This window comes from Lepisma saccharinum, chromosome 23, assembly GCF_977018435.1.
Source record: "Lepisma saccharinum chromosome 23, izLepSacc3.1, whole genome shotgun sequence".
Classification (NCBI taxonomy): Eukaryota; Metazoa; Arthropoda; class Insecta; order Zygentoma; family Lepismatidae; genus Lepisma; species Lepisma saccharinum.
In genome coordinates, this window is record NC_139251.1 from 7,930,073 (window position 1) to 7,943,098 (window position 13,026).

At 38.9% G+C, this 13,026-nt stretch overlaps 1 protein-coding gene across 1 annotated transcript in view; it reads left to right on the forward strand.

Moving 5' to 3' along the window:
• The window catches only part of LOC145977859 (acylcarnitine hydrolase-like), a 112,341-nt gene that overhangs the window by 2,908 nt on the left and 96,407 nt on the right, over positions 1–13,026 (forward strand). The window contains exons 2-3 of the mRNA XM_083110182.1: positions 3,933–4,082; positions 8,591–8,735. Of these exons, the coding sequence (XP_082966308.1) occupies positions 3,933–4,082; positions 8,591–8,735 (295 nt within the window). The remainder of the gene's footprint in view (positions 1–3,932; positions 4,083–8,590; positions 8,736–13,026) is intronic.

The window sequence follows — 13,026 nt, forward strand, 5'->3', positions numbered from 1 at the left end:
TTCACTTTGCTGAGCTCCTCCCAGCAGGAAAGATCCCCAGAAACAGGAAGAAACTAGTTAGTTTGTGGATTACACATGTGAATGTGAAAGCTTCTATGACAACATTCTGCTGTGGCGAACAACAGATGCTGAATGTTTCAACTTGGACTATAAGGAAAATTAGGACCGTTCTTCTACCTGTGTTGTTAATTGCGAATGTTATTTTTTTATCTTTTAACGTGGAATTATTCTGAAGAAAACAACATATTTCTGTTTTCAACCTTTTTTATTTTCTTTACGCTCGATGTAATTTATTTCATAAATAAAAAAGAACAAAAGTCTTATTTTTCATTAGTTTCGATTCTTCCGCTTCGAAAACAAATTAATAACAAATGAGCATTGTAAAATCACGAAGGTAATGGCGCCAAACAAGTGTACAAAAGTGGTTTCTTGCAGAAAACCCCTACGTAAAAATTAGAAAAATAATTATTTTCAATAAATATCTAAAACTCTTAAACAAAAACAAAAGAAACATGTAAGAGTGTTTGGGCATTCGGACGTAAAGTTAACCAATTTGTTTTACTGCTCTCAAATATTATGTGGGACAAGAGCACATGTTTTTGTTATTTTCTCACAAACGTTATTTTTGGAGATGGAGGTTTTCTAAAATAAAATATGCATTTATGTAAATGAATATGTGACAATTGGTTTGTCACCTAGGTTTTTATTACTTTATATTTTTTCTTAACTGTGTAATTCTCTTGAAGATTGTGTAGAGAAACACCATTTTCTGAAATATCAATTAAATTTTTGGCCAACATAAACAAAATTTCATAACAACAATTTATAATCCCTAAGATTCTTCACAGCATACTATTGTTTTCCCACGCTCTGCGCAGAGTAGTTTGAATAATAATTAACTTTGTCATATTATGTGTTTACTCTTAAATATTTGATTATAATTGCGTAAATAGCCTGCCGTCTGGAGAATCCGTGTATCTCATTCAGAGATCAACTGCCAGTTTGTTAGGTAAGAATGTACTTTAACTTCGTGCAATTTTTATTTATGCATCAGTTGTCTTCATTTTCATTTGGTAAAAACGGGTTCTTGCCATGCATTTGACATTTATGTTGTAAAAGTTGCGTGCCTGCCTAATGTTAAGTACCAAGAAACATTTGTGAAAATATGATAATAATTAATTAATGTTTAATTAATCACTGAATATATAAAACACTACGTGCTATCACAGATAAAGATATATATATATATATATATATATATATATATATCTGTGGTGCTATGCTAAGTGTCTTGTCTTGGTATCTAAAAAGGCCGATGTATTCAACTTAATGTATTTTTACTCTGCAGTATGAGTGGAGTATGAATGCTTGAATTATAGTGAGGGGTGGTGTAATGTGTCTATTTCTTTTTTGTGTTATACAATATACATTTACGTTATCTTACTGATGACTATGATTTATCATTATATATATATATATATATATATATATATATATATATATATATATATATATATATATATATATATATATATCCTCATTAATATTGGTATTTACATTTGTTCAACGTTAAGTCAGGGCAGCATTCCCCATGATTTAAAACATCACTTTATTAGTATTATCAAAGTCATTATTATTATTGATTATTCTTATTATTTTATTCAACCTACACTTTATGCACGAGTTGGCTATGCGCCGGGGGTGAAAACCGATCCGGTCACACGAATCCTCTACTATTATCAGGAAGAATTGTAGAAAGTGGTGCAGGAACTGGTTGAACCGTATACCCTCCCCTATCTGCAGGAATTGCACATGCCGGAGCCTGCAATCAAACCGTTACACTTGGCTGGCACCTAGAAAGGGAACTTCGGTCTCCCAACAAAGTGTATGAGTGAGAAATACATATACAGGGTGGTTCAAAAGTGTGGAAACACCTGAATAAAAATTGAATGGCATTATCTTTCTAAAAACTAACATTGCAGGTTTGTAACAGGGGTGTGGGAAAATGTTATAGGGCATATGACGATGACGGCCGCCATCTTAAAATCCGCCATCTGGAATGCAACTTTAAAAGTTCAAATAGAAACCATTTCGTGTAATACATCATTTCAATAGGAAATTTTCTCACGAGTTCAACGTTGTGCATAATTTTGCTCTAGCACCAACACGGACGAAGTTATTAACGTCTTTTTGTGTCTGTCACCCCAAACAAGGCTCGTAATGAACCCATGACCACTCACAGTTAAATGACATGTTCAATGTGATGACCATCGTGATCCACAATTAAAGCTAGTCTTGATACCCATTCGTGCAAAACCCTGCGTAAAATGTCTGCGGTAATGCTGGCACATGCGCCAATGATGCGTTGCTTAAGGTGAACAATATCTCGAATTTTCTCGGAGTAAACGATGGCCTTGACATGTCCCCACAGGTAGAAATCCAGCGGAGTGAGGTCTGGGGAACGTGGTGGCCACTCCACAGCACCTCATCGTCCAATACAAGTGTTGCGAAACTGCACATCCAGGTACTGACGAACACAATTTCCGTAATGAGGAGGGGCGCCATCGTGTTGGTAAAACACTGGGGATGACCCATCGTCAGACAACAGAGCTGGCAAGATGTCCTCTTCCAACATGCGACGATACTCGACCGCCGGTAATGTCCCGTTGACGAAGAAATGGCCCACAACACGGGTCCCCCACACACCACAACACACCACACCATCACCTTTCCGCGAATACCTGCAGATGCATCACACCAATGCGGGTTACTGTCCGACCAATGTCGGACGTTCTGCCCGTTCACCTCACCCGACTGGTAAAAATTTGCCTCGTCAATGAATAGCACTTCGAAGGCAAATGGAGGGTTACGCCGTATTTGCTCCATGGGCCATTCCGCAAATTAAACAAGGCGATCAGGATCGTCTTCTGATAGGTGATGCTGCAGTTGCAGCTTATACGGGTGTCACTTATTCAGGCCTAAAATCCGCATAATGGACGTGCGGCTAATACCACTTTCCTAGGCTACAAGACGAGTACTTCGTTAGGGATTCTTGCAGAATGCAGCCAACACAGCTGTGGACGTTGCTTCATCCGTCGCCGTGCGTGGCCTGCCTGATTTTGGTTTATCAGCCACAGTCCCGGTTTCACGAAATTTTGCAAGCACTTTACTGACGGTACCGAAATGGATGGGGACCCTATCTGGGTGACGGTGATTAAAATAGTCTGCAATCACCCTCGTTCTTCGTTCGCCTGAGAACAACACGATCTCAATGTGTTCTGCCTGCGTGAGACCCATGCTGTGTTACGTCACCTGCAACGATAAAGCAAGCATAAAAACGTTAATAACTTCGTCCGTGTTGGTGCTAGAGCAAAATTATGCACAACGTTGAACTGGTGAGAAAATTTCTTATTGAAATAAGGTATTATACGACATGGTTTCCATTTGAACTTTTAAAGTTGCATTAAAGATGGCGGGTTTCAAGATGGCGGCCGTCATCGTCATATGCCCTATAACATTTTCCTTCATCCCTGTTGCAAACCTGCAATGTTAGTTTTTAGAAATATAATGCCATTCAATTTTTATCCAGGTGTTTCCACACTTTTGGACCACTCTGTACACTATGTAAACTTATAAAGTTGTTGTTTAGTCTTATGTAAGCTTTGAGCTTGTAACCCACATAAAGGGAAATCAAACTACTATAAAACCCCGATAATGGGGCACGCTGTATTTAAGATAGATTAAGGTCTTCGTTCGTATGATAGGGTGAGTAGGTGCAAATACAAATGGTCGAAGATTTTGAATAAGCTTAGTGAACACAGCGAAAATAAGACCACTTCAAAAATAAAATTCGAATGATATGGAAAGTGTTGAAATGCAAGTATTACGTGTATCGCAAAACGTGTTTTAATGCATGACTGAATTCCTTGCAGCCCCCAGAAAGTGTGGAGCCATGGGAAGGTGAATTGGACGCCACGAAGCAGGGAGCTCCTTGTCCACAACTCACCGTTAACTTCACTCTGTACGAGAACTCAAGGGATGACGTAGAAGACTGCCTGTCTGTAAATGTGTTTACGCCTACGGTAAGTTAAAATTTGCCTCTGAAATTTGTCGTGATCGACTGAATAAATCAATGGGTTATTTCTAATTTGTGACAAACTTTATTTTTATAAACTTTCATTAAATACAACTCTGCAATTGTCTCTTTATCAGTAAATGTTGCGTCATAACTAGGATCGTTAATACAATTAGCAGAAATAATTGGGAGTAATTGGGTAGGGGTGACAACACTTCTTCTGGACGAAAGGCTGAGAAGCACACCCATAGACCCAGACCATCAGCCGCCACTGCACTCAGGGGCAATCGTCAATCGTATATGCAAAACATCTTTAAATCTCAGATTTAAATTTTAATTAAAACTCTTAACTCTTATATAGAGATAATGTGACAACATACATACGTATATACACATACACATACATACTTAGTTGCACATGAGTTCTATTCCTGACTTCGAGAGGATACATTTCAGCAAAAGTACCAGGCTAGATCAAGTCGCGTGGTATAATAAACAGAGAAACTCTTTAGAACACGCAGATGTTTGTCAAAATATAAAAGTGTGCGTGTTCGGAACACATTCTTGGTAGAGAATGTATGGAAGTCTTTAATCACAATTTTGCTCCTACTTGAGGAACCCGTCAAAAAGTTGGTTACTCTCATCTGGCGCTGAGCTGATGTGTTGCTAAGATTACGAATTCTGGACTTATGATTTTTCCAGGGTGATCAACTAAGACGTGGGGAAATATACCTTTCAGGAATGAAACGAGTGGCGGCTGGTGGCCTGGGTATATTGATGTGGAACTGAGCCTTGCATTTGAAAGAAATACTGTAACTTTTCACAATTACTAACATCAGTTCCGGTATGCAGATTGAAAGACATTGGTGATAAGACTATAATAGAGGTGAAATTCATGAAAAATAAGAAACGTGACCAATTATCAATCCACGTACACACAGCAAAAGGAAATTAATATTGCACTAGAACTGCCGGAAAACTACAATGCCATGTAAGGAACAATAATATTGCCAGGCTTTTATGCAGTTGGCATGTTTCGATAATGTACACTATCCATCACCAATATCAACACGTCCCTTTAGACAACCTACGTTTAATGCGGCCGAAGACCAACCAGACAACAGCGGTGGCGCCGAGAGTTACGACATCGCGGGAGGAGGAGCTGCGCGGACCTCGATCTATACTCCATCGCGGGAATCTGTGAAATAATGGGTACGCATAGCGTCAGAGAAAGGGGAGGGGGGTTGAGCGAGCAGAGCGAAGAAGAACACGCTGCTGTGAAGGCTGGTAACTTCAGTTGCCTTTCTCCCCTCCAGGCAATCCCTTTCCCTCTCACGTATTTATTGGTGGAGCCACCTCGCGTTACTTCTTGCACAGGGACTTGTTTTCGTTCGCTCGATCCAGAGATACCCGGGACAAGGTATACAGGCTACTGTGTTTCTCATCGGCTATATTGGTCGCTTCCCCGCTCCCCATCTCCCTTGCCAACATGGAGGCCGCCTGCCGTAAGACCAGACAAGAGTTATAAATGACACTAATTTCTACAGCGCTATCGATAAATTTAAGTCGAAACAGCCGATATTTTTAAAGCATTCCGTTGATCATCGAACATGTCTCCAATAATGAAAATTGAGACTTTATCTCCATTAGAAAAGATTCTCCGTTACAAAGACAAGTGCATCCGATTCATATTAGGTATTCTCTCTCTCTCTCTCTCTCTCTCTTCTTCTTCTTCTTCTTCTTCTTCTTCTCCCTCATCCAGGAAGCACACCATCTCATAATTTCATCTCATAGACCATCTTAGTGCAAATTGAAATGTAAAAAGACACACTTCCTGCGAGGTTATTTCCTTTCACTATTCACCCTCGAATAGTACTTGAACGTAGATTTTACATCTTCTCATGACCGCCCCGAAAGAATTCTAAGTTAGGAATTTGTCATTTTGGCAACATAGCACTTCAGAGTCAACATAAATAGCCAACTCTGAGATAGGTCATTCTACTGGAAGAAAAAAACTCGGTCGTGCAAGATTTACTTTCTCGCATATCTCATCAAGGTAGAAACTACAAACCGGTTTTAATATACACAAATCAACCAAAACTTGCAAGAAGAGAATATTTGAGGATATTCACGATTTAATTTAGCTTTCATTCTCATCTCTAGGAATTTATGTTCATATACGAGGATCAGAGCAACACTAGGTAACCATAGCTCAAAAACGTGTACAGAAATCCTGTCCTTGCCGATATCCTGAGATTGCATAATCCGTCACCCACAAAGCTTTAAGGTGTTTTTTTTCGCGCATGTATCGCCAAAGCATTGAGAGCAACAATTTTATTGCAGCATTCGGTGTTCCTTTGATTTAAATAACGAATATCAGATCGAAATGTTTTGGTTATATTAATTAATATTATATATGTATGTTATTTATTTATTTATTTATATATATATATACATAACTATATATATAAAAACTGCAAGCAAGACACATAAATGTAATTTGTAAATAACAATAAAAGACCCAGTTCTTGGGTAAACGACACAGCCTTATTCCAATCACTGAGATCAGGCAAGCGGGGTGTCGTCCAGGCTTGTGGATAATGGATAATAAACCTTTTCGAGCAAGGCCTCATCTCCAGGAAGCTATCAACTCGCGGCAAGCTACGGCACCTAGCGACCTTATGAGTGAGATGAGTCAAGGCAAATGGATAATAAACCTTTTCCTGCTCCAACAAAAATAGGCAATAATTAGGCTCGAGAGTTCAATGAACTAACCAATCTCTAACTATGCACTGGTTATGATCAGGCTGGAACTGCTTACCATCGAACAAAGGAGCCACCGACGAACCAGTCAGCCAGCGGCAGTTGGGCCAGATAAGCAGGGAGAGAGAGGGTTCGTCCAGTTTTCTTCAACTTTCCCTTCCTCGGCAGGACAGGTGTAACGGGGAATTTGCCCGTTACACCGGTAGCGCTGTTCAATTTGTACATCGCTGCAGTGGCGCAACCACAGTGGGGGCATTGCACCCCCAACCTTGGACGGATATGAGTTCTAGGGGGGCAAGGGGGGCCAAACATTGAAGATCAAGTGTACCTGCAGGGGACAATTACCGCCCACAACTTCAAATTTTATGCAAATAAAAATACTTTTCGCAAAATGTTCTTCCTCGCTTCGCTCGCAATGCCTGCTTTTCTTAGTCTTATTAACTTCAGAACCGTACCTAGGGGGCGGCGGGAGTGTGCCCTGGACGTCGAACGATCAAAATGAAAATATGTTGTAAAATTGATTGATTCATTTGTGGTTTCGAGTCTACTTTACGCACAGAAAGGCTAATCGGGACTGGACCTACAGTTTAAAGTAGGATCCGAACTATCGTGCCATGTACCTCCACTGAGTATCGAACACGGGACCCCTTGATCACAGGGTGACGATGTTACCACTACACCATCGGGGAGGCACAAAAGTTCTAAAAGAGAGAATGCAATGGCGTCCCGTGAAATTATTTGCGCCATATTAAATCAATATTGATTTCAGCCTGCAAATAACTTGGATCCAAAATTTTTCTTGCTCGCAATATATCATTTTTATCTGTAATGGATTGGAAACAACCGGACAGAGATATAAGACTTGTCTAAGGAAAGGGAGCGTACACATTGAGAGACAATTTATGTAATTTTTGCTGTTGGTTTATTGTGAGACGGATGAACTGGTTGCGTAATGTATTTAAATAATATATGGTGTATATAATATATATTAAATAAACTTTGAATACGTACACATTTTAGTGTCCACGTCGCTCCTTGTTGCATTATATGACACATATATCGATTAAAGTTATACATGTTAATGTAAAAAATAATTATATTTGGGATGCATTTCTCAAGTATTTTCTGTCTTTCAAAAATACTTTGTGTGTTTGTTTTCCATTATAAATGTGAAATTGAACGTGCTGAAAAATAATTCAAATGGTTTGTTCGAACACAAATGCTTTAGCACCAACTTCTACCCCCTTTAAGGGTAGATAATTCACGAGAATAATAACGTCTTTGATACTACTACTAGTACAAATAATAATAATATTTGTCTCGGGTTCGAATTTCGGCTTGGGCATGGATTCATCAATTTCGTCATATCATCACTCATCCCCAACTTCGCAAATTAGCGAAAAGTGGCACAATAAGCGAAGTAAAATAAAGCAAACCAATAGTAACGATAATAAAATATAATGTTATAAGAATAACATTATTATTAAAATTATTATTATTATTGGTACGTTTATCCTGGTACTTGCCCTCCCTAGACAAAAAATCGTGGTTGCGCCTCTGCACCACTGTTCCATTTTGAGCTACATTCCCTGGTGGCCTGCGATCTCTGGTGGCATCTCCGGATTAGGCATATATATATATATATATATATATATATATATATATATATATATATATATATATATATAATTGTTATTATATCGTATTTATATTAATCTATTTAATTTCTGACGCAATTTGCTTTTCTTGCAGTTGAATACAGCATCCAATCTTCCCGTGATGGTGTTCATCCACGGGGGAGGCTTCGTGTCAGGATCCTCCGCCAGCTACAACCCAGGATACTTCCTCGATTATGATGTCCTCCTGGTTGTTCCTCAGTACAGGCTTGGCGTTTTGGGTAGGAATGTATATTTATATTTTTGAATTCTTAATGACTCATCATGATTGCAGTTTTTCTAGGGAAAAGATATATGCGGTAGCTTCCCGTTGCTTTCCGCACACCACTCTCTCTTTCGCATCTTGAAAGATCCCAGGGGCCCCAACGAGGAGGTGAGGAGAGTGGATTTGGCTAAATGAGCCCTCCGGACTTCACCGAAATTCACTGCACCAAACGTATGGTGTTTGGATATAGGTTGCATATCAGTTCCATCAGGGTTTTTGACTCATGGTCGAGAAATCCCATTTATTAATATTGTTCATATTTAAGTAATTTATCTTCCTTAGTTGGCATTTCTGGGTGCCCAATCCGAAACCTTTGTCGACGAGATAGTGTGTCGACCACTCTAAGTCATCGAATACCGAGATAAGTAAAAAATCAATTCAATATTTTAATTGAATCTTTTTGAGAACATTAGTGCATGTCTTGCCATTTTTTAAATCAAATATCTCTGTAGTAAATCAGACAACCACAGGAAATATTTGAAACCATAAGTATCAAGTTGCAATTTCAGGAACTATGGAAACAGGAAGTGGAGATTATAATAAATGTATTACTTTTTATATTTACCTTTTGATTAAGACTAATATAAATATTGTCGCTGAACTTTCCACATTTGCCTGAATTAAAATGTCTTTGATGACCTTTCCCGGATCTGACTCGACACGACGCGAAATTCACTTTAACTGCGGGAAAGGTTTAATGTGAGGCTCTTATTGCCTTGTCACGTTGCGACGGTTTGCGACGAAACAAAGAAGTCCGTGTAATTTGGTCTCGCGTGGAGCGACTTGCAACAAAATGATCTGCACATGCGTGAATTCATTCTCTTCAGCCCACACCACCTGCATGTGCCTCACAACTGTATCGATTCACTGCACGAACCAGGGGCGCCGACTTGTCAAAAAAAATTTGGGGGGGGGGCTCTGATCACCGAAATAAATTAATGAATGACTCACTTCCTCCCTTTTTTAAGTTTTGGCCTCAGTGTTCGGAATCTCGTAAAAGCCTATGAATTCCTCAAAAATATTACAATTTCTATTTACAGTTCGAATGCAAAATGTCAATTATTCACGGATGGATATGTCAAAAGTTTCGTTAACCATAATAGCAAAATATTCCCGACTTTTAATATCTGCGACCATGGAGCGCAAAACAGATCTCTATAATATATTAATTATCTCGTTCTGAATGTCATGTGAGAGCCATTTGTAGTCCGAACGTCCCATCCACTCTCCTAGTTCATGCACATCTTCATTTGATACTCTTTTTAGTAAAAATGTTAACAATAGTCATAATTATATACTTAGTATATAGTAATAAGTCATGTATTTTGCTGTCTCTGGTCATAGCCCCCTCCCCCAAGTTGATGGTTTAGCGGTCTTAGCCCCCCAAAGTTGATAGTCTAGAACATTTCAAATGTGTATTTAAAGTTACGTTCATGTGGCACAATTCAGAGTAAACTTTACAAGAGAAGCATTCCCATTAAGACACTCCCAAATAAATTAGCTTGCGCGCGCTTATGGTTTTCACGTATATGTTAGTGATTATTTGTTAAGCAACATATTTAGTTAGTTTTGGTTTAAACAACATTAAAATTAAATTACCATATTTACATATGAAGTGCGAAAAAAGGGGAGGGGATAGAAACATCTCTGATAGTAATGAAAATTTACTTTTGTTACAAGCAAAATTGGCTTCCTTTGGGGTATCCCTGATTCCCATTTCCCCGTCACCTCTCACACACTGTTTTGTTACACCATCCCCAATTTGTAAAATTGTGTTGCCATGGAACACTGCCATGGTTGAAATTAAAGTAATCAAGTGAACTCAACTTTCATTTGTTTTGTTTTGTCGGAAGCAAAGTGACTCGTCTTGATAAGTCATGTCGTGCGCAGCCTTGCGGTTTGAGGCATAATGTAAAGCAACTAATTTTTTTAAAAAATTAGTGCACTTGTACGTGGGCTTCTTTCGTAACCCTCACAATATACAGCCGATACTTGATATACACCCACGTGCGCACTAGCATGTTAGGGGTGTTGGATTGGCTAGGAACTGTCATGCCAAGCCTAGATTGGCTCCTTTTGAAACGCACGTCTGAAATGTTTTCGGACTGAAAATGGCGATTTCGCGTACCTCACCACGCACTGCGTTCTCTCTTGTGCTGTCGTCATCGTTGCTAATTACTCAGCAACTACATTTTAAAAGAAGGGGGAAAATGAGTTGCTTTACATGATGCCGCAAACCGCAAGGCTCTCTGTCGAAAAGTTTCCTCACAATTGTAATTTGAAATCAGGGAGGTTTAATTTGGACACCCTGTACGTCATGGGACAATTGGTTCGTACGGCAATCAGTTTCTCGCATTGCACGTTACGATTATAATTAAAAATGATAAGTGCTGCCTGGCGATATAGTGTACATGTACAATATAAAGCTAATCATATTGTCATTACAATAAATGATTACTATGTGAGCATGAACAAATGTAAACATTCAACAAACTTAATAAGAACACTTTTCAAATACACATTACTAACTCGAGAAAAATACAGGGCTACCTAAATTATTCATTCGATTTCAAAACACTGTATTTTACAAAGTATTATCTTTGCCTGTGGTATTACACACACAGATATGAATGATACATGAAATAACTGTAAACTCACTTAGTTTGCATCGTGATATACCAGTTGGTAGTACGAGTGCAGTGCCTGTACAAAATGGTTACAAACCGAGAAAAGAGTTTTGGAATATGCGAGATGCATATTCAGAAGAGATTACAGAAAAGAACCACCATGTAAACAGAGCATTTTACTGTGGTATCAGCAGTTTAAGAACACTGGTTGTCTGTGTAAACAGAAAAGTACGGGTTGACCATGCTTGTCAGCTGAAACAGTGGAGAGGACGAGGGAGAGTTAAGTGCGAAGTCCACAAAAATCAGGTCAGAGCAAGCCGGGAACTTGCAATTCCACAAAAAACTGTGTGTGAGATTTTGCGACTGCGGTTGAAATTTAAACCGTACCGTCTGCAGCTCGTACAAAAATTAATGCTAGGGGATTATGGCCGGCGATTGGAATTTTGCATCACAATACAGAAAGCACTGGAGGACGATGATTTTACCGCCAATGTGATATTCAGCGACGAAGCAACTTTCCATTTATCGGGGAAAGTTAATCATGTAACGTAATAGTTGGGGTCAAGTTGCGGTTGCTCGCGATATTTAAATTGGAAGCGGCTGCGCGGCAACCGCAGCTGCAAAAAACGAAAATGAGACCCGTACTATTAGTTACAAATTCCAAATTTGTGTCGCACTTCTCGCAAGATAATGCGGGAGTTTACGAGCAGAACCCACGAGAAGCGCGAGACAAAGGCCCTGTAAGAGAAAAACACGTATATGTATATTATATGCGCCTAGACAAAGGGTCCCGACAATGAATAATAGCCTTTTAAGCCTTCTCCATTGTATATAATAGTTTTAGTAATTAAACCAACGTCTTTACCTTTCTCTTTTTTTACAACAAATGCCCCACAAACCCACTCGTATTTTTTTAGTTATTATTCGTCTGGTGACGTACGTTCCTTACATTAGCTAACGAACTAGAATTCAAAGGTAGCAAACAAAATAGTGTACTTAAAATTCCAACCATGAAGAAGATAAATGTAATTGCTCAATAACACAGTTTATTTCTCCAAAAACAAGACTGCTCATCAACCAGTATCAACTTTAATAATAACCATACATGAAATGTCTATACTTGCCAAAAGCGTGCAACCACGCGTTCATTTCTAGCACGTCCCGCGTGCACCTATTCAACCATTAGCATTTAATTGAGCATCAATCATAAATACGCGTTACATTCACGTGCATGCATTATTGCAACACACTCAATCACACAATTGTAAATTCAACGTTTAACCAATACGTTAATTAATGCAATTGGGTATAACCATACCTCACTTATTAATATTATTATTCTGATCCTTGGTTATTCTAATGCTACCGCAAAGGGGGGGGGGGAGACTAACAGGAATAACTAGTTCTGTCCCAACTAGGGAGTCAATAAAGGATCGTAGTTTTTCTCTGCAAGTTCCAAATTAATTAAAGGTAAAGGTAAAGTGTCCCCTGTGCATAGCACCACGCCATGACCAAATTAATTAAACTTGGTTTTGAATCACTAGACAAACGTTAAATGGGCAGTGAAAATTGCATTGCTAGTATGAAGATGGAGGCTCGACTGTTCATTAAATTAGCGTG